The sequence below is a fragment of the Balaenoptera acutorostrata genome, chromosome 3 (assembly GCF_949987535.1).
Source record: "Balaenoptera acutorostrata chromosome 3, mBalAcu1.1, whole genome shotgun sequence".
NCBI classification, from domain to species: domain Eukaryota; kingdom Metazoa; phylum Chordata; class Mammalia; order Artiodactyla; family Balaenopteridae; genus Balaenoptera; species Balaenoptera acutorostrata.
The window spans coordinates 75866935-75894078 of record NC_080066.1 but is presented as its reverse complement, the minus strand read 5'-3'; the positions used below and the strand labels follow the sequence as shown (position 1 = coordinate 75894078).

General features: G+C 44.0%; 1 protein-coding gene across 1 annotated transcript in view; it reads right to left on the bottom strand.

Moving 5' to 3' along the window:
• The window catches only part of LOC130707556 (nuclear receptor ROR-alpha-like), a 47150-nt gene that overhangs the window by 8337 nt on the left and 11669 nt on the right, over positions 1 to 27144 (bottom strand). Inside the window, exon 2 of the mRNA XM_057542679.1 lies at positions 17968 to 18027. Within this exon, the coding sequence (XP_057398662.1) occupies positions 17968 to 18027 (60 nt within the window). The remainder of the gene's footprint in view (positions 1 to 17967; positions 18028 to 27144) is intronic.

The window sequence follows — 27144 nt, the reverse complement described above, 5'->3', positions numbered from 1 at the left end:
AACTTTACAAAGACATCTTCTACATAAGGTAAAGCCTACCTTTAAATATCAGAAGATGCTTTTGCTAAAAAATAAAGCCATGAAAAATAGGTTACATAAAGAATTCAAGGAAGAACCTATATATCACCCACTGGATATATTAAAGAATGCTTGCGTATATGTATATGTGTATATATATATGTATAATTTCATACATTTTTCACATAAAGCATAAATACTTTTGTTTATATATAAGAATTCTATTTTCCTACTGGCTTCCTTTAAAAATAACAAACACCCAATTGATCTTCAACAGTTCATAACAGCATAGTTTTGAGATTCCTAGCCTTTCAGCTGAGAAATTAATGGTCTATAAACAAAGACTAAATGCATCAGGGAGATATTTTGTATATTTGGGTTTTCACTGGGGAAGCAGTGTTGTGTAGTAGAAGGAACATAATCTTTAGAGTCGAAGAGACCTTTGTCGAAAGGCTGGCCCCACTGCTGTGGCTTTGGGCAAAGCTCTGAACCTCTGTTTCCTCATCTAAAAATAGGAACAGCAGCCCTTCCCTTGCACTATCATCATGCAGGATGGAAGCACTACAAACGAAGCCTCTGGTACCACTCCCGGCCGAGAGCACGCACTCCGTAACTGTTACCTACATTATTATTTCACAAATTGCTATTTGTGGTATCATCATCAGAAAAAAAAAGAGAAATCCACTCTGATCAGGGCACACCTAACAGGTGAGAGTGAAAAGTGAAATGGGAAGTTGACACCACCACTCAGACCCTTTCAAGTTCATGTTGATGTGCACCAGGACACCAAAAGGCTGGCTACTGGGTTTCTCAGGCTGTGTCCAAACCACTTTAGTCAAAACCGGAGCTTTGCAGATGAACACACTGTCAAGCTTTAAAATATTCATCTTCCCCTTCTACCCTTCCTTCCAGTGGAATGGAGAGAGTGACTGCTGATCTAGGCTCTCTCTCTCTAAACAATAAACACAATAAAGTGGCACTCAGGCAACCACGACCCACGCACTAACCCAAGGACACACCCTCATAACCCCAAGTACAGTTCTGTCCATCAAGGCACCTTCAGCAAGACCCAAGCTGCCAATGGGCTCATCCGTGAATTCTGCTTCCCCGCATTCTGTAGTCTGGCTTCTGTTCTGAAAACCTGGTGGCAACAGGAATATTTAAAAATCAGGTCTGCAGAGTGCTATAAGGTCTGAATGCCAACGACTATTGCCATTCAAGCTTCACTTCTCACAGAAAAGGCTGCCTGGAATGAAGATGACAACTGCAGGCCAGGCTCAATCTCAACCTTGTTTAATGGTGCACAAGGTACTTAGGTGGACAGCCAAGGGAGATACGCAGCTTTTGGGGGGTAGCTCTCCATAAAGCATGTTGTGTGCAAACAGAGGTCATGTCGACACCAGGCGTCCCTAACCAACACATGGCTATTTAAGTTAAGTGCTAACCTGTGGTTTCGGCCATTGTGATTTATTGAGGAGGATGGTGTGAATAATGCAGAGGACTTGACCGTTGGCCCTTAATTTCCCTCATTTAGGCAGGCTGCTCTTCACCATAAAATAGTCATCCTGTAAATTAATGTGTTTTATTTCAAAAGTGACATGTTGTACTGGCTTGTGCTTCAAAGCAAATTACTCTGGATTGCCGGTTTTGCAACCAGGCTACAAGGGTTCCAGCCCACTCGACCCCCGGTCCAAGAGAAAATCTAAATGGGAGGGAAAGGATGACAGATCTACCATTCCTACCAGAGGCCTACAGACACTTCATTCACCAGCAAAGGCAGATGTGCTACAAAATATGGGGAGCCGTGCTCAGTAACCGGGCCTCATCTGCAGCTCTGTGCTGGGCCCAGTCTCAGCTACCTGGAAGCATCCCAAATACAGGAGCCTGCAGGACCCAAGGTGGCTCTTCACTTCGCTAAGACTCAAAGCCAGTTGGGCAGTGAGTCAATCTATTGCTTTTCCTTGCTTAGCACTCAACAGTGAGTCAGGGAATGAATGAATGATTGACACACGCGGCTCCCAGTTCACTTCCAAACGCACTGTGTCCCTCACCCGGCATATGTGATTTGGTGAGCAGAGCACCTCCCAGCTCTGAGCCTCTGGCTCTCAGAGAGCTCTAGCAAGTCCCTTAATATCTCAGAGTACTTACTTTCTCATCCGTAAAAGAAACCTAACACCTGCCTCCCAGGGCTGCTGTGAGGTCCAACAGACAAGGTATCTATGGCAGTGACTGGTAAATGCAGAAGTGTCTGCAAATATTAGTTGTTGCTATTACTATTATAACTCTTTAGTGTTGAAACCTTCAGCAACTCTCTTTCACCAAGAGAATAACAAAAACCCCAGCAGTCAAGACCCACTGCAGCCCATATTCCCTCTCCCACCTTACATCTCCCTCCCTTCCAGAATAAACCATCTATTCCAAACATAACGTCTTTTGATTAATCCTGCAACACATGATGTCAATTCCCATCCCTTTTACTTTTGTTCGTATCATCCTGAAATACTCCTGTCTTTCTCTCAGCTCAGCCTAGCTAAATTCTATCCTTTCATCAAACAATAATATATTTGTAGAATCCACTGTGCTCTCCACAAGGCCAGGCAAAAGATTTAGCGTGGCCGTGGAGGGTCATACAGGCCCCACTAGAGGTGGTTAAGGGTGCAGGGTGGGGTCACATGACCCAGCCTGAGCCAATGAGTATGTTTTTAAGGATTCACATAGCCCCAGGGAGAGAAGACAATTGTACTTTTTCCCTTGGATCTCTTACTGGAGAAGAAATGCCTGAGAACAGAGAAAGGCCAACTCAGAAACTCTTTGGCTGTCCTGGCCTTCCCCTTAAACTTTCTAGTTACGTGAGCCCGTTAATTTCCTCTTTTGGCTAGTCTGAGTTTGGTTTTTCTCATTTGAACTCAGAAGAATTGTGACCAATACCAATATCAATAGTAGCTCCATCTGAATGTGAAAAACGTTATGTAAGTTGCTTTACATGTATGATATCTTTTTAATTCTCCACTTTTACAGTGGTAGATCTGCTGAGAACCAGAGAGGTTTGATAATTTCCCCAAGATCACACAGTAGTGCCAGTATCAAAGGCCAAGACTCCCGGCTTAATGCTCCATTACCACCATAAGCCACCGGAGGCACTAACCTAAGTGGATGGCTCTGAGGCATAGGAAGGGTTACTGGTCTTCTAAGGCCCCATTTTCAAGAACTGCCCTAGTTGAAAGGGGCTCCATAGTGATTCTCTACAGCCCCGAGGAGGGCACTGTTACAAAGCTCACCTCCTGCTGCCCTTCACTCACCCTTGCAGCCAGGCCAGACTCATAATGAATGGCCAGTGAGAAGTACACTGAAGTCCAACATGAATCAATAAGCGCACTAATGAAATTGCTTCAAGTTCTAGAGCAGAAGGTAAGTTGAATGCCTTTCAGAGATGTACGACCCTGTGCCCTTCCAAGTTCCCAGAGAAGAAAAGAAATTGCACACGGTGGGGGCAGGGGGAATAGGCACAAAGCAACACATACTTCTTACCTTGACTTAAAATGTGTGATACTCTCTCAGACCATATTGTTGGAGAAAGCAACAGAACTGATTTCATAGATAACAGAAACTCAGTTTAGTTTTTCACTGTTCGTATTTTTGAATGAAACACTGGACATTTCAGTGTGCTATTAAAAGAGTTTCCTGAATATTATTTTAAAATGACTAAAGGTTTGGAGGTTATTAGGAAGTAGAGAGTCTTTGTTAAAAGCATAGGTAGAGCCTCACTGCCTGGGTTTGTATCCTAGTTATACAATTTTCCAACTGTTGTGACCTTGGGCAAGTTAATTAACCTCTCTAAGCTCCATTTTCCACATCTGTAACACAAGGATAATAACAGGACCATTCTCATTTAAGTGCCGTGAGAATTAAATAAGTAAAATGCTTAGCACTGTGCCAGTAAAAAGAAAATTAGCCCTTTTTTTGTCATTATAAGTAACATTGTTAAGGTTGTTATTTTATGTCATCAATTATTATTTTTTTGTAAAGCAGTGGTTTCTTTAGGATCAACAGTGGTACACAGGTGGGTTTGTGCCATCCCTAAATGATCCCAGGCTGTTTTATAATTTTTTTCTCTGCTTTCTGTAGTTCTTTTGACACTGTGAGATTTCAGACTGTGAGCCATTACTGCTGTCAGCCTGGAAATTATTTACATTCTGCTTCTAATTTACAATATAGCCAAGCTTGTGAAAATTACGCGTGAAGCAAGATTCGTATCGTTAGACTTTGCAGTAACTCTCTCAGCCACTAGAGGTCTACTCGCCATCCCCTGGTTCACTGCCCTGTTGGGCTTCCCAGAGGTCTGCTGGTCTATCCTGAGTTCCATGGTTAAACAAGCCAAACCACATTAGATAATGAAATGATTTCCTTGGTATTCAGAGCTCTCCACAGTGGGGTTCAGATCTACATTTCTTACCTCCTACTCCACTATTTACCATATACAAACCATCACTCCCAGACAAAGCATATTCTACTGTTTCCCATATCGACCTTGGGCCTCTTCATCTCTGTGCATTTTCACACACTATTTGCCCCTGCTGATAAGCAACTGAAACCCCCTACACACACACACACACACACACACACACACACACACAATCCCCAGTGAGCTTTCCATCTACCTAAATTCTTTTCGTCCCTCAAAGACTCATCAAGGGACACCTGCACTTCAACTTACTAGTGATCTAGCCCCTCCTTTAGGTGAACTTTAGGTCTATACCAATCCCTAGCCAATGAGTCCCAGACTATTTGTGATGGATCTCAAACGATTACTTTGAACCTTGATTTAACTCAGTACACATTGATGCTTTGCCTCTCCAATGAGACTATAATCTCCTGAGGCCACAGATGTCTTTCTATTCCACATGAGTGTCCAAGAGCAATAAAAGGAAGGTCTGAGCATTTAGTGAGCATCTCATATGCGCCAAGCACATTGCTGGCCGTTTTATAATCTTGATCGGTATGCTATTAGATGGATATTTCTATTGCCTTTGTAGAAACTGAGCCTTAAGGACATAAAATTACTTGTCCAAGGCCACACTGTAGGTAAGCCAAAAGCCAGAATTCAAAGCCAGATCTGACCCCGAAAGCCATGTATTTTTGCCCCATTAAATCATGTCTATTTACCATCATGAGCAGTACCTCCTCAATAAATATTTAGGGCTTGCTTGAATAGCTAAGGAGCAGCTTGTGCTGAATACCTGGCAGGATTAGACCATCAACCAACCAGTAACATGTGTCACCAGTCCTCAGACCCCCTGGGCCTCTGTGTGACAACTCAAGCAGCTCAGCAGTCCCCCAACAAGCCAAGGCTGCTTCAAGATGGAAAAGCCTCCTTTTCCGGCTGCAGCAGCTCTTAAGACACTATGCCTGGCCCACCAGCCCACTACAGGTTGCAAGGGATCTAATGATCTTCTCAGAGGAAAACTGGGGAGGTGAGAGCCACAGAGAAGTAACACAACAGCACACAAGGCTATGATCAAAGAGTACACGGGGGCTCACATGCACATTTTCCCTGCGAGGAGCTTTACAATTCCAGCAGCACTCCTATTCAGTTAGCCATAATATTATGAAAGACGCTGCAAACAACTGGATTTCATTTCAAACAGCATAAATTAACAAATTGCACATGTGCACACAGCATCTGCTAACCTAATAATTAAGATATTTTAAAAAGTCACCTAACGGCACCCGAGTCAGGATAATGGGATAATTGTTACAGTGTTTAAAAAAATTCAAAGACGTATAAGCCAGTCACCCATGGAGCGCACCAAACGGAAGCTTGCGTTTTCATGGTCTCTTTGAGCCCCATGTTTGGATTAGCACGATGTGAAAGGCAGCAACTGCTGTTATGTAACTAAACCCTGCATATACAGTTGTCAGTCGGGGTAAATTTAACTCTGCAGGTTTAAGGCAGAGCTGGCTTGCCAGAGCAGAACTCAGGAAACAACAAAAATTTAAAGCCACACTGCCCTGTGGACCCCAGGGGGCTGGTTCAGGAGCTGCTGGAGAAGGCCAGCCCGGCCAGCCTGTGCCATGCTAGGGCACTAGCCCCCTGTAATAGCTGCTTGGAAGACACCGAGGGCCGACAAGAGCACGGCTGTTCAACTACCAAGCTGTCTGCATTTTCTCTCTCCCCACATGGCAATAAAGGCACTTAGGGGGCCTAATGTAGTCCGGAAGGAAAGGCACTGAAACCTAGAATCAGGGCAAGGCTTTAATAACCAGCTGCTTTCCAGCGAGAACAAAGTGGATCCCCATCCCCAGGCGAGGGCTCCACCGTGGCCACGGCGTGGCGAAGGCCACCCAGGGAGGAATTGTGGGCTGGGTGCTAGGCCTGGCCCTGCACTGCCAGCCGCGGGGCTAAGGAGGAGCCCCATCACCTCCCTGTGCCTCAGGTTTGGCAACTGCAAAGTAAGGACGAGGGCTAACTCTCCAGGAGGCCCTTCCAAATCTATCATTTCTCCCTCTGGTTTTATTGGCAGATCTTTGTTCATTTCCGACAAGGAATAACTCTGCAGGGAACCTCTCATTCTAAACTGGGTTATGTCAGGTGAGGCCAAGAGAAGGACATTCACTGTCAAGATGTCAAAAGAGATAAATCCACTGGACCATGTTGCCAATCCTCTTCACTCCCCAGCAGAACTCATGATGAAGTGGGTTTGTCCTGGACCCCATCCAAAGAGCCTTGGTGAACTCAATCTCGACAAAGAGATGTCCACTGATAAGATGTTCTCCCCCTGCATATCTCAAAACCTGATGGGGAGGGGGGGTGGCCAGGAAAGAAGCCATCACCACTAGAGACCCCCAGGGAGTTCACGGAGGCTGGAGAGCTGTGTTGGTTTAGTTGTTGTTTGTTTCGTGTGGTGTGAGGGGCATATTTCACAAGGACAGAGCAGACTGGAAGAGATGCTGAAAAAAATTCACAGCATGGAGAAGATTTTCCACTCTGTTTTGTAAACTCAACGGGGCCAGACTAAGCAAGCAAGCGAGATACCTCAGGCACAAAATTTAAAGGGGACCAAAAAACTCAGCGATCAAGATAAATAAATATTTTAATACAACACTTTAAAAGTTAACATTCATGAAAAAAAATCATGGTGAGTAAAATAACACAATCTTGAACAGAAAGAGGAGCAGTCCAGGAATGACCAGACAGCCAGATTCTTCTAAAAGAGTAAGTCTAGTTTGTGTGAAATAAACCATCATAACGTCTTCCCATCCCGCTTTAAATTTAGATCTAAGAAAATAACCAGGGGAAATTACCGCTGATGACTGATCCACATTCTCATCCTTGTCACATCCACATCTGCATTTGCTAAACATTCTGATCATGGATATTTGGGAATGAGTACTATTCTGCAGAATCACGCTGGTGGGATATGCCAATGAGGGGGATCCAGCTTCTATGTGCTAAGACCAGACTGTGCAGAAATTCTCAAGGATGACTCCCAGGAAAGTTTGTGTCCTGGAAGGAAATATTCTCCAAAAAAGGTTTATTCTAGAATGACAGTTCTTTAAAATAATTACTATTCAAGCATTGCTAAAGCTTTGGCCTGCATTATATTTTCCTCTAAAAGGAAAAGACAACTCTGTATGCAGCTGTTATGTTTACTTTGCTGGAAGCATAATTCGGATGATGCCACCCCTCGCTCAAAAACCTTCCATGGCTCCCAAGTGCCCACAGACTTAAATTCAAACTCCAAAGCCCAAAGTAATCAAGAACCTTACTCTCTATGCTAATTCCCATGACTCAGCTTTATTCCCCCTTCCTCCACCCACATACCAAGAGGCCTGTCCCTTTCCCCACCCTGGCTTTCCAGCTTTCCTGCCTTTGCTGAGGGTGTGGCCCCCTAGAAGCAGAAACACCCTTCTCTCACCTGCCCAACCATCTGTCCTTCTCTAAATCTTATTCATTCTTCTAATCTCAATTCTACAACTACCTTCTCCATGAAGCCTTAGAGCTCTTCTGGGTGCTAAATTGTAGGACAAATTAATGTTAGTAAGAAAGAGTTCCAAGTAGCTTCTGTATTTCAGTTTAACCCAAAATTAACCAGAACACTTAACTGACCAAAAATGCCCCATTGTCAAAGCATACTGATTCCTCCTTCTTTGCCCTCAGGAGCAGTACCGCTGGTGGGGAGGGGAGAAAAGAAAAAGAAAAAAATGGAAAAAATAAAGCTCCTTTTCCTCATTGTTCCTCCTGGAACAAAAAAAAAAAAACCAAACACATCCAACTTCTATGAAAGATGAAGTATGGAAAAGAGGTCTGTCCAGTGGTCCCAGATACAGATACAACATGAATGTTCTCTGGATGCTGAAGAACACACGCACAGAAACACACACCACTGTTGGACCAAGCAGGGGAGGAAAGGAAAATTCCATTTCGAGTCCTGAAGCTTAACAGAAGCCCCCAGCTATCCCAGGCCTGTGCCGCCTGCCCCAGGTGATTTGCTTCTGCAGCTAAGGGCCTGGTGCTCGAAGCCTGATTTTCCCTGAGCAGAGCAATTCAAAACCATCTTAGTCACACAGATAGAAGGTGAAAGTATATTCCAAGCAAACTACTGGACTGAGGTTGAGTTTATCAAACCAATTACACCGAGACGTTATGGGAAGGGGGGCGGAATGTAATCACATATGACAGGGATGATCAAAACTGCTTACACAGTAAATCAGGAAACTGATAATGGGCTGACAACGGCATATACCTGACTGAGGAATTTCAGGCTCAGATTCCCCAGGCTTGTAAAACAGAAATAACAACACTGAACCAGCTGTGCGGCACTGCTGGGCACCTGGGCACCTCTGGGGTGAAGGATGGAGGGTGAGGAAGGCCTGGTACTGGGGGTGGGGATGGGCAAAGGAGGCCCTCTGATAGGCCCACCTCCAAGACCGTGGTTTGCAGGAAGCAATTTCTCGTTGCCCTGCTCAAAAACATCTTAATGGGTCCTGACCTTGGACACCACAGAAACACAGCACTAAGTCAGGGGACTCTTTGGGGAGCGGAAAGAGACAGAAAGAAGTCAAAGTTGTCCATTGCGGTGAGGACTGGAGACTGCCGAGCGCCACCCGGCAGAAGTCAGGGAGAAGAATCGCTCTGCACAGTTTCTGGCCTAAGCTGACTTGCTGAGGAATGGCCTAGAAAGCTATGTGGGCCTTCTCGACGATGTAAGGAAGCACCCCACCCGCTGGGAAGGTCTCTCTCCTTTTGGGACCCTGCCTCTCAGGTGTTTAGAGAGCCATCCAGGGTAGGCAGGGCATGGAGAGTGGGGTCATTGTGTATCCCAAATAAAATAGTAATAAATTAACTTTGGGGAACACAGAGTCACTGCAGGATCTGCGGGGCCCAGAGCAAAAGCCAACTGCAGGAGATACCTAATGAATCACTGACAGACAGGACACCAAAATAGAGGCCCTAAATAAAGCAACTGACCTGGAAAAGGAAATAAATACCTGCATTTTAAAGGAGGGGCCTCATATTCCTCTGTACATCACTGAGCTTTGCTTTCCGTTCACAACGTGGTGCCTTGAAACACCCTAACAAGTTTGGCTGACTCAGGGCACGGGCTTAAACTTGATCAACGCCTGCAACAGTCGTGATCTGCATCAAGTTCAATGCTGTCCTTTTGGCAGTTGTTGCACATAATTGAGTGAAAAAAGCTGTCAGTCTAAAGCCCCAATCCCAAGGTAAATTCACTCTGAACTAACCATCTGCCAGGGCTTCTCCCACGGTAGTCAACACGTATGATCCAGAGGACTGGATTCACTTCCTCATAATTAGATCATTCCTGAATTAAATTGACGGTCCCAGGGGAAACAAAAAAAAATGCAAAGTGTGTTTTGAGACCAGAAAGCAGAAGCCGGCTGGTTTTAACAAATGCAAGAAGCTACATATTTTTTCACAGCGATAGAGCAGCACAATAAACGATTTTTCTAAATCAGTCTTCATAACAATTATTATCTTCCATGCCACCCTCGTAATTTACATCTGGGTTTTTGATTTGGAAGTTGAGGCATTTCTTGGAGGTACCACGCACAAACCCAAAGGATGGGTAGCTATTGTTTTCAGACCCAGGTGCCCAAGCAAGGTTAGACCAGGTTGACCAATCTTATTAAATGCTGTGAATGTCAAAGTCTCTGTGAATTTGTTGCCACACCCATGAACCTGCTGCTTCTTCAAAATAAAGGGAAAGAATTACAGGCGGTTTCTTATATCACACAGTAGCCATGGGGGCTGGTAAGAGAGGCGGGTAGAATAACCCACTAAGAAATAAATCTGGAATCAGGTCTCCAAAACAATGCAATCATGCTGCGAGCCAAAAAAAAATGGTGAAGAGATGAAACACGGGCAGGTGGGATTCTGAAGGTTTCTCTGTAAACATGATTTCATTCCCTGCCAGTAATTGGGTGATTTGCCTCTAGTCAGATTCAGTCCTGTGGGTACTTAACTGCACAAGTATCTTCAAACCCTGCATATTAACTCAAATTTTTCCAGGAAATATTTCTGAATTAACTAAAGTATTTAGTAATTCTATTGTTCTTCAGAAGTTTGCACACCACTGGGTTATCATGACATTTCTGATGAGACAGAGACAGAAAATAGTAAACCACTGTCTCACAGGGCCTCCTCCAGCCATGGGCCAGGGAAGATTAATGTAACTCAAAATAGAATGAGACCAACTCATTTTTGCCTGAATATCCAGATTAGACATTTCAATGCCCACTTTTGTAGGGATGTGATATGAGAGGTAAGATAAAGGAGAATGGACAGAAATAGAGAAAGAAACATTAGGTCCTCGTAACATCACAGACTAAACAGAACCTAAGAGATTACCATATGTAACATGTCTCACACTTGCCTGATTTTAATAGCCACCTGGGGCATTTCCTAAACACACAGGGTTTTTACGTCCTCCTTCTAAAGATCTGGATTCAGGAGATCTGGGTGGGCCTCCATAATGTATTCTGTTATACAAGCTTACCAGAAGCAAAACTTAGGATGAAACACAGAGGCCAGAAACAAAGCAAAAATGTTAGAGCCAGAAAAGTAATGACGTCATGATGCAGTGATGGCCTGGGTTGGGGGCAGGGGGGACACATCCCTATATGTACACACACTGGGGAGGGCACATAGGGGCCGGGGTCCTAACACCCTCACAGTGATGGGAGACGTGACCTTGTACCCTTGCGAGGCCAAAAGCTAGAACTGAGATCTCTACTAAAACAGAGATCCATAAAAAATTTCCCCCTTCATGAAAGAAACACTACAAAAACTCTACCTCTGACCAAAGGAAGCGAAAAAGAAACTCGCCACCTACTGAGAATTCCAGGTGGGTAATAAAAAAAAAATCTCCTATAAGAAGTTGAAATCCTAATCCAATGTAATATGCAACTGTATCCAGGTTCTGAATTTATACTACCCTTGTGCTGTAAGATAGGAACACTTCTACAGCTCCATATATACAAGACTCCCTGATGAAAAATTCTGATTGAAGATGAATCCGCAATCAAAAACTACATAAGGAAAAGATCTGTTATACATCAGATACAAATAAAAAAATTAGCACCATAAGAACTTGATATAATAGAATATTATGGTAGGTTCTATAGAATAAGCTACTCTGAAATTATTAAAGAGGTTAAAAAAAAAGAAAGAGGATAAATAGTGAAGCGACAGAACACTATTGCAAAAAATAGACAAATTTGAAAAAAAATTTCTAGAAAGGACAAATATTAGTCATTTAAAATTAAGAACTCAAATAACGTGACACAAAAGAATATGTTTGGTATGTTTCCACTCATACGAAACTCAATACAAGCAAAACTAATCTATGACAATGGAAGTCGAAAGAACGTTTAGCTTTGGGAACGGGCAATGTCCTCTATCTTGATCTGGGTGACGATTACAGAAGAGTATTCACAGGTAATGCCATGATTATTTCTTTGTATGTATATTAAACAACCATGTAAAAAATTCAATGGGCAGTTTAGATGCAAATTAGACATAGAAGGTTAGTGAACTCAAAGAAAAAAGCAAGGAGATTGCCCAGAATGTTGAACAGAGAGAAACAGAGATAAAAGATATGAAAGAGAAGAGAAACAGAAGATGAAATGAGATCTCACATATATCTAAAAGGAGTTTCAGAAAGAGAGAGAAAAGAGACAAGGTCTGAGAATTTTCCAGAAGGAAAGCATTATCAGAATGAATAAGCACACCAAATCCTGAGCAGAATGAACACATAAATCCACACATAAACATATCATAGCGACCCTGCAGAACAGCAAAGACAGAGAAAATGTTAAAAGCAACCAGGAAGACAAATTACCTATAAAGAAGCAACAATTTGACTGACAGCCAACACATCATCTGCACAATTGGTTCCTCCTATTGGTCACTAAAGGCCACTGCCAAGTTGTTGACAACGTGGAGAACGCATTTTGTTTGAAATGACTGCAGGGAGAACATTTTTCTCACTAAGAGCCTTCCATGTTAAATGCATCCTTCATTCACTTCTTCAACAGGTTTTTACTGAGCACTTTTACTATGTGCCACCCTGGTCAAGGAACTTCCCCGCTCTCAAAGAGCTCAAAACTCTGGATTCAGATACTTTGACAGTAGAAATACAGGTGATCTAAAAGGCCAAGGAAATATATCTAACCCAGAGGAGAGAGGTCAGGGAAAGCTTCCAGGAACAAGCAAATCCAAGCTGAGATCCATCAGATGAACAGGATTAGCAAGGGAGGACTTCAATCTGTGAGAGCAAGGGAAGACTGTCTGCACTGCTGTATCCCTAGGATTCAGAACAGTACCTGGCACCGGGGAGGTGCTCTGTAATTGCCTACTGAATGAATGAGTGATGGGCAAATCAGTGGAGTGGCTAGAACACAGGTATAAGAGAAAGCAGGTGAAGGCGAGAAAGTATTGCATGTTTGAGCACCAAAGTTCAGTACGGCTAGAGAACAGAGTATGTATGTGAGTGTGGGGAAGATGGGGTGATGAGGAGACAGGTGCAGGATGAGGCTTGAAAGCTAGACAGGGACCAATTTAGGCTATGTTAAAGGGTGTGGATTTTATTTTAAGAGCAGTAGGAATTCAATGAAGGGTTTTAAGCAAGGGAGAGGTATATTAGATTTGCATTTGCAAAAATCACTTGGGTCCTAGTGTCAATGTCAGGGAAGTTAGCACTGTTCTATAAGGAGAAAGAATACTTCCTCACCAGTAACATGAGGAGTAGCTTTCAGATTTCACCCAAAAGAGCTTGAGAGAGAAGATGGGAGGGAGGGAGAGAAAGAGAAGAGGGAAGCAGGGGGAGAGGGGCCGCAGGGTGGAGGAGGGAGGGAAGGAGAGAGACCGAGAGACCGTGCATGAGCAGGTCTAAGAAATAAACATAAAATCCTGGCTATCCACATCCTGCGGCGGGTGTGTTTTCCAATCAGCCCCAAGGCTTATGGCAGAGATAAAATAGGAAAGGAATATGTCCCCAGCTCCAGCTGAACATTCTGTTCAGGCTTTTCAATCTAAAAACTTCAGTGTGTTTGTCAGCACCGTTGCTGTTCTCATGTTGTTTGCCCTGCACCAGGCCAAACCCTGCCTCGAAATACCAACGTGTCACATGTGGGCCCAAGCAAGTCTCACTAACTTTATGAAGTTTGGGTTTCCCCCCTTCTTGCGAAAGCAGTGAACCAGAGAAGGGTCCATGGTAATAATTATGACTTTTCTTGTACGGACGGCTTCCATACCAGGGGCGGCAAGCCCACAAGAGTCTGGCTGAATAAAACCGTGCCCCAGCCAATGCCAAGTTCAGCAGCTTCTCTGCTGGCAGCTCCTGTTAGGGCTGCAAAGCGCTGAAGGAGCTGGGGGAGGTTCTGAGGATATGTTCACGGGCCCTGGCACGTGGGAAACTCGGCATCTTTAACAGGCACAGTCGACGGCACATGCAGCTGCCAAGCCGCAATCACAGGTTGCTCTGAACAGTCGGTTAAAGTTACTTGTCAGGACTGCATGCAGGAATTCCTCCAGCAAGATCGGGGTTTCGCTTTGTCTAGTCAGCCGGAAGTCGGCCAGGGCAGTGAGGAAGAGTTAAATCTCTAGGAGTTCTCTGGCAGGACCACCTCCAGCCCGGGAAGGGCAACAGGATACCTAAGGAATGAAAGGAAAACCTGCAACCAGAATGATGAAGAAGCTGCCACAGGAACAGCCAGAGGGCAAGAGAGAGTAAAGAACCATCTCTAGGGGCGGCTGTGGTCAGCTGACTTGGCTGAACCCTGCACAACTCCAAGGGGCTCCACCCACCGAGACTGCAACCTCCCACCTCTGCAGATGGAGAGGAGCATAAACAGAGACAAAAAGGCCCCCGGGGCCCCAGGGCTGCTGTCTAGACACCCTTATCACAGTCAGGGGAAGGGGACGTGAGCTGTGGTAGGGGAGGTCCATGTCCTGGGCTCTGACTAAGCCACTCGCGAGAGGCCTCAGTCTTCTCATCTGCAAGATGGGGATCATAATACTTGCCTCATAGGGAGGTAGAGAGAATTTTAAGAGCTGAGCTCAGTGTGCTCAGAGCCTGGAGCAGAGTAAGTGACCAATAAGTAGGAGCTCGTAACTATTAGGAACTCTTATCAAATCACATATCAAGGTAACTGTTCTGGCAAACTCACTAAAGATACAGATAATATTTTATTTCATATCTGTAACCTAAATGCCTAGTACAGGGTAATATTTTATTTCATATCTATAACCTAAATGCCTAGTACAGGGCCTGGTAAGCATAGGAACTGAATACATGGTTGTGGAAGGAAGGAGAGAGGAGGAGGCAGGGAGGTGGAGAGGGAGAGAGCCGGGGACTGGGTCCTTTATTTCTCTATCTTTGGCTCCCAGCAACAGTAGCAGGCCCTACAGTGAATGCTAACATTGTCACAGATATCGTTTGTTGTATGGAAAGTATCTACTCATCATCTACTTATTCACAAAACGATAGTTGAGTGCCTGCTGTATGCAAAGCCCTGTGTTGGGATCACTGGAAAACACAGAGGTAACTCTACTGCATCCCTTTCCTCAAGGATCTCATGATATAGGCAGAGACTCATACATAAATACTTCTAGTAATGATCAACTGTGATAATACTGTAACATGGGTCCAAATAAGACAGGCCACCGGCCTTCCCTCCCTCGCCCCACCCACAAAGTGACATGACACTTTTCTCCTAACTGGTTCCTTCCTGCGTGAGAGGAGGAAATTTTTTCCCTCTTTAAAGCCATGGGAGAGAAGGGTAAGAATGTGATCATCCTTAGGAAGGCCTGGAAGCACCCAGCCCTGGGCAGGCTTCTCTGCCCACAGCTACCATAGCTCAGGCTCGGCACAAAGGAGGGTCTGAGGTTTCCTAAAGAATGTCCTGGTTTATCTTTCTCTACAGTAACCTACCATATGGATTCAACCAAGGCAAAGCTTTCCCAGGATCCAAGAGGCAGGGTGTGATGCTCTAAACATCACTTCCACCACTGGGAATAGTAAACAGTCTAACATCTAAATTCCAAAAGATATTACTGATGCTGTTTATAATTAGCATGCTAAATAAAACAGAGTCAAGCTGCTGGCTTTCAGAGGCCTAGCCGTATTATGCAGTTGGAAGAATATACATGTGTGTGAATCTATGTGTGTATATATACGTATGTACATACACACACATACACACATGCACGTGCACGCACACACATACACACACACTACTTGTGGGTCCAGTTTCTGAGATTTAGACTAGAGCATGGCTACAAAACATATTGACCCCATGGAGGTGAGAAAGGCAAAGGGAGTAGTCTTTCTCCTTCATCCTCCATGACACACTAGCCAAGAAAATTGAATGGACCTGGGAATAGATGAAGATAGAAACATATTGCAGATTAGCCACATTTCAAAAGGTAAACTTCAAACTGGAGAACCATTTGAGAAGCATCAAGAGTACTGAATTGCTACCCTCCATTAGCTAAGAGCCTACCAAATGGGCCTACACATCTCATTTTCACTCACAACACAAAAAGAACACCAAATATCGAAATCCCTAGAGTCTAGCCTATGGCATCTCTTTCAAGAAATCAACGGCCCGAATACTTAACTCAAGCTTCTCTCATTCTATCCACCTTTTCTTCACAATTATATTCAGTGGTCTTTGTGATTCATAGCTGAAAAATGAAGCATGAATTTCTCTGCAAGTATTTCCCTCTCTGGATTTGTTGTTGCTCATAATAATTCTGATGACTTTCAGAGGAAAATGCTGAAAAGTAACATTATTACGTCAGAGTAATGGCCAGTATCCTTAACACTTGCTTCCAAGTATTTCATCACCCAATGTGCAAAACAACAAGCAGGCTGTCATTGGGCAAGCTTTTGAGTCAAGTTCATTTATGGGGAAACCTCACATTTACATTAATTGCATATCATGGAGAAGGGTCCACAGCTAGTGTTTTCCCATTTACTGATAGTTACTACATGGTTGTTTGATCACATTTTCAATGACCCAGACAGCTCAGTCCACTAACTTGGAAGATTTTAAGTGGTTTAAAACACAAAATTCTGGCCTCTTCTACTAAAGAAGATATGAGATAAAGAATTAGCATTTCTCTAAGAGAGATCTGTTCTTTCCCCATATGGAGTAGGCTACAGTGAGAATAAGTGCCCCACAGGACAAAAAAGGAAGAAAAAGGAAACTATCAACTAATGAATGGATAAAGCAAATGCGGTATGTCCATACAATGGAATAGTATTCAGCAATAAAAAGGACCCAGATACCAATACCTGCTACAACATAGATGAACTCCAAAACCATGACACTAAGTAAAATAGGTCACACACAAAAGACCACATATTATATGATTACATTTAAATAAACATCCAGAAAAGGCAAATCTCCAGGGACAGAAAGTAGATGAATGACTCTTAGACTGGGCCATAGGAGGGTGTAGTGACAACAAATGGGCATGAGGGATCCTTTGGGGGTGACAGAAGGTGTTCTACAACTGGATCGTGGTGGTGGTTATACAACTGTATAAATTTACTAAAAATCATTAACTTGTATATTCAGAAGGGTGAATTTTATGATATGTAAATTATGCCTCTTTTTTTTAAAAAAGGGAGAAAAAAATAAGGAATGTATATTCATTGTTGCATTTAAAACTTGGGTCTTAGTCACGAGGTCACAGAACGTTAGAGCTGGCAGAACTTGTAGTTTAGTGCCTCCATAAGCTACACCTGGGACTCACCTGAAGAAGGTGGGGCTGGGGGGCTGGGGGAGGGTGGGAGGAGGTGGTGGTGGTGAAAGCCAGTTGCTCAAAGCCACTTCCATGATTAATGGTCAAGCTGGGATGAGAACCCAGGTCTCTTGATTACTGGTCTAGTGCACTACTCACAACTTATCTTTATTATTTTGCTTCATGCAAACTCCCAAGGCATTAACCATACAGATAACCATTCACAAACAGATGTGCTTGAGTCAAAGGTCAACGTTTTGGGGAATATAGAACATACTGGATAACCTATGAATTAGTTATTCTCTGCTTGCATTAGTGCTTGTATATTTCATTTTCTTGTCTTCTCAATATTTGTTTTTATGTGAAACCTATGCCTGTTTATGACCTTTAGATTGAAAACTCTTTCCTTACCCAAAAGAGTCACAGATGCGTTTTTTTTAGAAGCTGAATCAACTCTAAAAGGCTCACTGCTTCAGTACCACCAACAGCAAACATCCAAATTCAGACCTAGTCACAGGGGCTTGTCTTTCTAATAGAAATGTAAAATAGATCTTTATTTGCCACAAAATTAACATGTGATCCAATTATGCAGAATAGGAAGGAATTTGTCGTTGAATTACATTAAAAATATCACCCACACTAATTTAAAACAATGATACCACAGCCTTAATTACCTTGGGCTTTACTACTGTAGCTTTCAAACAGTACAGGAATATGATGAGACACAGCCATGCCTACGATAAAACATACACAGAAAAATCGGATTCTGTTTAAACAAACAAATGAGCAAGTTAAGAATTTTAATCAACTTTTTGGAGACAAATCGACCACCCTGAAAATTATTAGAAAGCGTTAAGTGTCCACCAACATTATAGACTATATGTATGTGTCCCTGCCCCCTCCCAAATTCATATGTTGAAGCCATAACCGCTGCCCCCTGTAATGATATTAGGAGGTGAGATCTTTGGGAGGTAAACAGGTTAAGATGAGGTCATGAGGGTGGGGTCCCCATTGGGAATAGTGCCCTTATAAGAAAAGGAAGAGACACCAGAACTTCTCTCCATCATGTGAGGATACAGTAAAAAGACGTCCATCTGTAAGCCAGGAAGAGGGCCCTCGTTAAGAACCAAATCTGCCAGCACCTGGGTCTGAACTTCCCAGGCTCCAGAACCATGAGAAAATAAACGTGGTTTAAGCCACCCAGTCTATGGTATTTTGTCACTGCAGCCTAAGCTAAGACAACCAAATACTTCCATTACAGTTGTGCAGACCGCTGTACAATTCATTACAGTGAACAAGGTTAAGTGGTTATACAACATCCCTTTCTCAGGAACTCAATCAGAGGTTAGTTATACATGTGCATTAAAGTATGTGAGAAAATATTTAGCCTTCCTAAATCTGCATTTTGCAAGGGGCTATTCTTGCAGTGACTTACTTATACATTTATAGCCTATCTACCAATGCTTTCGCCTTGGCATAAAGTGAAAATTAAAATAGAACTGCATATTTAGCTCAACTTCCCTGTCACAGAACCAGTCCTTAACTTTCTGAAATATATGACTTGAGCTTTAAAACAATGCCCATCTCCAAACCGCTTCACTTTTCAGTTGTCTGTATACACAGGGGCCAGCTGGATGGACACTCCCAGGATGCTGGGGTTCCCCAGACAGGCAGGTGTCTCCTCCTCTGGAAACACAGAGGAAAATATATAGTTAATGAGGAGGGACAGAGCTTCACTGACCAGTACGAGTGGAAGCTCAGAATTTAAATATACCAATGACCTCATGCTCAAGAAGGTTCCAAACTGCCCCGAGGGATCAAACTTGTCTAGCCAGTCTTTCTCTAACAAAGCCCAAAACTCTTCCCCTATTCCACTTGATTGACCCATGCGATACCTAAAGTGGAAAGAAAAATTCCAAAACTGAAGGCAGTACTTGTGCAATGAGGTCTGTGAGCCCTAAACCAGAGGATCTTTGGGGCAGGAATAAAGATTCTGTTTCAAATCACAGAGCCTAACCTCATACCTGTTATAACAGAAGCAAATAAAACAACCTCAAACTGCACAACCTCTAAACTATCAAATCCTATACATGGCCTAATTTTCTCAAATGACTTAGTTTACCTAATTTGTGAAAGAAAAAGGCAGAACTGGGAATAATAGAAATATGTGAGGTGGGCTAAAGCTATGGATACTTCTTTCTTTGAAAAAAAAAAAAGTAAGTAAATGGAATAAAATGAACTCACTGAAAGCTTGAGCGATAAAGGGAAAAAACTGCACCACTCTAAGACAACTAAGCTAATGATCATAAATATCTACTCCGAGCTATTTCCTCTCAGGATCCTTATAGAGCCTCAACCGTCTGCAAGCCGACACTGGACCCTTTAAAACATAACCCAACCTATGCTTCTTCACTAGGAGCCGGAACTCTCTTCCTGCATCTCTGCACAGAAAGGCCGTGACCCTCAGCTTTCCCTGGCTCTTGGGATGGTGGCCAAAGCAAGAAGTCAGGCTGGAGAACTCCCCAAGGTGGTTCTCAGGTAACCAGCTGGTTAGATTTCATCTTGTGTGGGTTAGCTTAGCCTCGCTAAGCAAAGGAGACATTTGGCCTGGGCTGAGAATGATTTCTGTTTAGATTTCTTCAGGCCTTGATTCTAAACAGCCCAAAGAAAGGCTCCGCTGTCCTAAAGGGCACCTTTCAAGAGCAACAAAAATAGGACGCTCACTGAACAAAAGGGGACTGTTTGGCCACCAATGTCCTGAACAGGGTCTGACCGTACAACTGGAAGGGCTTTCTGCAAAGTTAAAAAGACCGAGAAGAAAACAGCAGCAAGAAAAGAATCATCACAGAATCACCCACTCCAAACCTTCCTTCCCCTTCTCAGAAGTGCCAACGGATAAAATTTAAACCTCTTTGAAGAAAACTCCAGCCGGAGCTCAGCTTTCGGGTCTTAGAAGACACTGGCGTCCCAAGGCCTCCCCACTGTCAGATCAAACACACACAAAACTGTTCCCTGATATGTGCCTGGTTTCCCCCATACCACACAAAACAGGCTTTCGTGTTAATCTGCGTATCGCACTGTGGGGAGAGGCCTCTAAGTCACAGCACGGAGATAACACAAATAATTCATGTGACATATTAGCGGCGTACCTGCGGGGGAAGTGTTTAGTCAGGGTCCACTGAAAACAATAGGAGCTCGGCCACCACGTCAGAAGGCAAAGAGAGGGCCCTTCCAACAGGCTAAGCCCCTCCTGTCACACTCACTGGAGTTGTTTCAAGTCAACAGGTCTCCCTAATTACACAACACTTCTTTATTCTTTAGTCGCTCTGTGGCCTCCGACATTATCAACTTCCTTCCAGGGCCTCCAGAGGCTACTGAATACTGGAGAGCTCCTTGCAAACAGTAAGTGCTGCAAACATGCAGAATAGCGATCCCACTAGAATCATTATCAACATTATCACCACCAGCCCACCAACAAACACTTGTGCATTTCTTTGTCTCTTCCTGGTCAACTTAAAAAAAAAGTTTTTTCCCTTTAGTTTCCCATGGCTAGACCCATCCTTTGAAGATCTCACACCCTTTCTCAAGACCCTCTTTCAACCTTCTCTCCCACAAAGCCTTTCTCCCAGGGCAATGTGGCTCTCCACAGCTACTATGCATTCCACTTCTCCCAACCCTGAGGTTCTATCAAGTGTGAGGCAGATTCCCTTTATAGACAGGATAAATCAAAGCTGGACTGTGTAGAAAGTTTTTTAAAAAAGGGCAACAACTCTACAATCATCAATTAGACATGTTGGGAACAAGACCACCATCCAAGCAGATAAAACTCAAATGCAATCCGAAGCAGCAAAGTGCATTAAAACCTCACTCTGAATTTAAAGACATTCTTGGTTTGTTCTGTGTGTGTGTGTGTGTGTGTGTGCCTCTAGTAAATGTAAGATTTCCAGGTCCAAAGCCAGTTTTCCGAGATACTTTTCTCTGTCACTGCACCAATCCATCCTCTTAACTTTCTTAGCCACACCCACCTGGACCTTAGGCTTATTTTCTCCTGGTTTCACTTCAAAATCCAGGAACATGTCCTGTGTAAAAATTTCACCTGCCAGTCCCCTGTCATAAATGCTACTTCGTAATATCTCCAGCCCGGCGGTCCCTCCTGAGCTCCAGGCCCTGGTTAAAAGACTGGTTTTCCTAATCCCAAAGGTGCCACACCGTCACACGCTCCCTGCCAGACCTCCATTTCCAGATACTTCCCCGGCACCTCCAACTCAGCCCATCCAAAATGGAACCCCTGCCGTCTCCCCTCTTCATGTCACACCCCAAACCGTCCCAGCCAATAATTCCACCCAACTCTGGGACTGACTCCTGTCAGAACTTCTACCATGCACCTCCAATTCCGCCCCCTGGGAAATGCTCCCTCAGAGCCCACCTCCTCACAGCATTCCAGTCCCAGCCTACAGTAAGGCTCTCCAGAAGCACCCCAGAGATCTCCTAACTTGGCTCCTTATCACCGTCAATCCTCCACCCCAACCTCAACATACTTAGGCTTAAGTACTTTGCCAAAAAGAAATCAGATAGTTTTCACTTGCTCAAAATTTTGCCCTAGGAAAAGGTCCAAAATGCTTAGCCTGGCCCCTGTCTTCTTTCTCCAGCTTCATCTCCTAGTCCTGCCCACATAGTCTATGCTTAGGCCAGGCTCCACCTCGTTCACCCTACCTGAATGTGCCATGAACTTGCACTTCATGAACCCTGGCCCAGAATGCCCTCTCACTTTTTGCCCTCTAAGCAAACCACTCCCCAATTTTCCAAAAATTAGGCAGAGATACCCACTCAGTGAGCTTTCCCTGACTCCTCGTGAAATGTTTCCTCCCTCTTCTGTGCACTATACATTTTGTAAATATCTCTATTATAGCACGCTCCATATTTTTTTTTTTGAAATTTACTAGTTAATGTGTCTTTCCTGCCTATCAATTCTTCCCTTAATTTAACTCTGTACCTCCACTGACCAACAGGGGATGTGGCACATAGTAAGTGCTCAATTAATACCTAATGTATCAATGAAAGGAGGCAATATATTGCATCACCTTTAAACATCTGAAGCTTTCGAAGAATATTAGATTTTCTTGCCTCATCCCAGTTTTCCCTCAGCTGGCTCATCTTTCACATATTGATTCTAAACTGTACCGTCACTGGCATCCTGAGGGCATTCACTGAAGGACAAAGTAAGAGGCAGAGATGTGGGACAGAAAACTCAAGACAATCTACAACGCTGCCCTCCAGGAACTGAGACCAATAAGAAGATAAACAGAGCTGAAGCAGCAAAATGTGACTTCAATAAAGACTATAACTAATGAGTGATAAAACCAGAGTGTGTTTGCTACTAAGAAATAATAATGGACAAGACCAATTAATACCAGGATGTTGTCAAACACCATGGTAATTTTCATTATAATGTTTTATTGGGCACAATGTGATATTGATATTTTTTCATCGAGGTTTGCAATAAAATTTCTCCACTAAATATATTCTTAATCCAGATGCCAGGCATGGATGCTGTGTACTCTTTCCTCAAATGCTCACGGAGTTTAAAACATCAACACTGTTGACCTGAGATACAGAAAGCGCACAGTTGTTTATGAAGAAAATTTGCTTTTGATATTCTGGTCATCGGAGCCAGCATTGTATATATATGAAAATTAGATATATTCTAAAGTACATAAAATCTCAACTCTTTGGACGAGGTCTTTCTGGGGTTTCAGATTATCAGGTGGTGGTAATGACTGACAATGCTGCAGAAGCAAGATCCTGGAGTGAGGGCAGGTGAGAGGTGGAGACGACCAACAAAATCCCTTCCAGATGGCCTCTGCACGGAAACATGGAGAGGAGGTCTTGGAGGCGGCAATCCAGCCTGGAGATTAACCAGGTAAGTCTTCAGGACCTCCCCGGAAATGGCTGCAAATCCATGCACATTTACTGCCAAACTATCCCACTGATGCCAATTCTCCTGAAGGTTCAGGGATAAAGTCACTGGAACCAAAGCAAAGTGTAATGCATCCTGGGACTTTTTAGTTCACGTGCCCCACTGGGAGCAGCCACACCTGATGCCGCCTTCTCAGATCCTGTTTCTGCTCTAGGGTTAGCTTATGACTTAAGGCGTAAAAATACGCCTCTCTCTTTCTGCTGTGGTAGAAGTTGTTTGGCCAATGTCCTTCCTTGGGAGACAAATGACAAAATAAAATGACCACAGTTCCTGGGCCATTAATGCTTCTTTCCCAACTTGAGACATGTCAATTAATAGAGGCGCCCAGACATAATAAGGATGAAAAGGTTGAAACAAATACACGAAGCCTTGTTTTCAAACCCTACCCTTGATACTATTATTGACTTGGCCTGCCGTAACTGATACCTGTCCCCAGGCGGGCCAGCCAATTTGTTAAAAAGGCAACACAGGCAAGCACTTTAATGCTAGTCATATATCTTCTTCTTGATCTGCCTGACTGGTACAATATTTGTGTGCCTGTGTGTGTTTGTACTTGTATATATGTGTGTATACATATATACATTTATATTTAAATACATAAAAATTCACTTTTTCACTGAACAACGGTTTATTTTCATTCACTGACTGTTCAATATTATAGGATTGGGGCTTCTCAGCTAGAGTCTGTTTCTTAAAGACCAGCTACTCTAAGTCTGCGTGTGTGTGTATCACTCACACCATCACAATACAAGTTAGACATAATAGATGTTTAATGGTGTAATTCACTTTACAATGGCACTATTATTACAGCATTACTCTATTTTCATTACTACTGCATATTAGGCTCGGCTTCCAACATGTTTGAGTGAAGAAATAAAACAACCTAATCACAGTGCCAATTAATTCTGTAAAAGTCATACAGTATATCAAAACGAAAACATTTTCACAGCATCCCAGGAAGATGGGATTCCACGCCTAGCTCACTTCCTCTAGCTTCCTATGCTTCTATCCCTACAATACGTTGACCGAGCCTGGTCCAATTACAAGCCAAAAATCAATCAAAGACCCTTAGCAAGCTTAAATGATTCTCTAAGGAAGGATATTATAATCCATCGGCACACCCTCACCTTGTGCTAACATTATTTACCCAGATTTACCCAATACCATTGTAGTACCAATAACTACTCTTTCTCGTGCTGCTCTCTCATCAGCTCAAATACTGTAACAGCAGAGTGATTTCAAGCAGGTTGTGAGTCTCTGAGAGTATTGCTTGCAAAGTGCATGTAAATTATTAGATTACATTACAAGTGAAAGACTCAGCGGTGGGTCACCATAGTGGAGCATTAATGTAGAGCAAGTTGAATGGAACCCTCGAAGACAAGCTTCTCCACTGTGATTTTTTTTGGCAGGGAGGAGAAAGTGACTAAGGGGGGGGAGAGGGCAAGCAAAGATGGGTTGCTGAGAAATGAGGCATGAGAGAGCACCCAGCAGAGTGGGAAGGAGGGCACTCCCCCAGCCTAGATGGCTGGAGGGGGCAGCCAGCGGTACTACAGGAATAGTGAGGGCGGGGGAAGGGAGCCGGCAGACATGAGGCCCTCCTCTGGTTCAGTTGAAGGTGTGGGGTGTAACCTCAGGGAAGCCCAACAAGGGGCTGATGGGGTTGAACTTAAGTGATTCGCCTGCACTTGGCAGGATCTAGCCTGTGGCAGCGGAGCTGAGGGACTGGGATAGGATCCAGTTCAGGAAAGAGAACTGGTGGTTAAACGGAAAGACTCAGATGCCCTAGGACTCCTGCTTATTTCACAGAGCAACCAGTCAGAACCAGGGAGGAATGCTGGAAGCAAAGGGAGCTGCAGACCTGAAGAGGCCACAGGGGAGAAGTGGCCAGAGGGCCCCCTGCTCCTGGGCGTGCTCCGCCGTCACCACCAACGCTCGAGCGACACCGAATGTGTGCTGGGCATCCCGCCAGCTGCTGCACAGGCATCCTCGCAGGTGAGCTTCTCAAGTACCGTGGGAAGCCGGCATCATAAACATCCCCGGTTTTCAGGTGACGTAAGAAACAGACTGAGTGGTGAATGAACTTACCTAAGGTCACACAGCTAGCACACGGCACACCTGGGCCTCACTCCCAGCAGGCTTGTACCAGCCACGTATGCTGTTTCCCAACACGTCTAGCCTTGGTCTGAGTTGCTCAAGACTGGAGCAGGCCTGAACCTGCTACGGAGCGGAGGATTGGTGGATCCAAGAGAGACAGAAGTGGGACAAACAAGGGTGGCTGGGTCCAAACCCAAGGCCCAGTTGGAAGTAGAAGCAACTAGAAGCTGCACTTGCAGAGTTGGGAGGTGCAGAGCTGAATCTTTTGAGACAGCTAACAGCTCTGCAGGGCAACGTGGGAGAGACGATCTGCACAGTTAATGAGCACCAACTTTTTGCAAGGCGCTGTGCAGGGGTGAAAGAATAAACCACGGAGCTCGTCTTCTTGCAGGGACTAGGCTCCTGCCCAGGAAATAACACTAGAAGATAGTGTAAGGGAACCTGGCGAAGGAAGAGGCCACATGCTGATTGAATGAGTAAGGCCCATGTGACTGACCACTGTAAAAGACACGGGGCTTGAGAACTGCAGGAAGGACGGGATGAGTCTTATCTGAAGCTAAAACGATGGTAGGATCTCAAGAAGCAAAGAGACTGAACATAAGATGGGAGATTGGATGGGGAAAAAGAGAAGGGGAAGGGGCAGGGTCCATACAAGGAATAGAGGTAAAAAGAGGCTAAGTTCAAGACACATGTGGAGAAGAACCCTCAGGAGTGTCTGGTCAAAGGCGACCCAGACAACGGGCTACACTGAGATGCCACCATGAGAATGTAGGATGCAGGAAGTCAGGGATCTGACTTCTCTTGTCTGCTGCTTTATCCCCAGAGCCTAGCACAGTGCCCAGCACAGAGAAGGTGCTCAGTAAATATTTGTTGACTGAAACAATGCCACCCTTGTGCCTGTACACAGTGATGACAGCTCCAAGCAAAGGGGATCCCGGAATTTACATGCTAAGCCAAACTAGGCAGATGCATGTCTAAATGGAACAGGATATTAATGAGCATGTGCTATAAGTGGCATAAAGACACCGAATGATTACAAATAATAAGCATTTACCTTATTCTCCCTCCCCCAACTCTTCCTTGAAACTATAATGAGTAACACCTGGAGTCCGACATGAGTTACTGTGGAAACCCTCCCTCCCTCCCTCCCTCCTTCCCTCCTGCTCTCCCTCCTCTCCTCCCACCTCCAGGCCACAGCCCACAGAAAGGCTGCTTCTACCTCATGCCCAGGACAGTGGTTTTCAACTTCGAGGAGCAGCCCATAAATAGATCATGAAACCAATTTGGTGGCTCATGACTTGTATTTTGTCTTTAAATAATAGAGCAAAAATAACAGTGCATTGCAGGTAATGGATACTTAATGTGAAAAGTTTACTGTGTGTGTGTACACTGGCTTACAATATATTATGTTTTTCTCATAATAAACCCTTGAAAGACACTGCACTAGAGGGAAAAGAAATTCCAATATTAGGACACTTGTTTTCATATCCAAGCTGAATGACCCTTGTTTTCCTGGCTAAATATCACTGTCAAAGGTACTGCTCTTTGGGCCAGTAAACTTGGCCCATCCTGAAACATCAAGAAATTCTGTGTAACATACTAAGTTCAGATCAGTTCCTTCAAAGTGGCCTCAGTTTCACAACACACAAACAATCTCTTTCGGAAAAAAAAAAAAAAAGATTTATTTTTTCGAGTTATAAAAATAATACATGCATAATGCAGGAAACTCAGAAAATACAGAAGGGCACAGAGAAAGAGAAACTCATAGATAATCCCATCA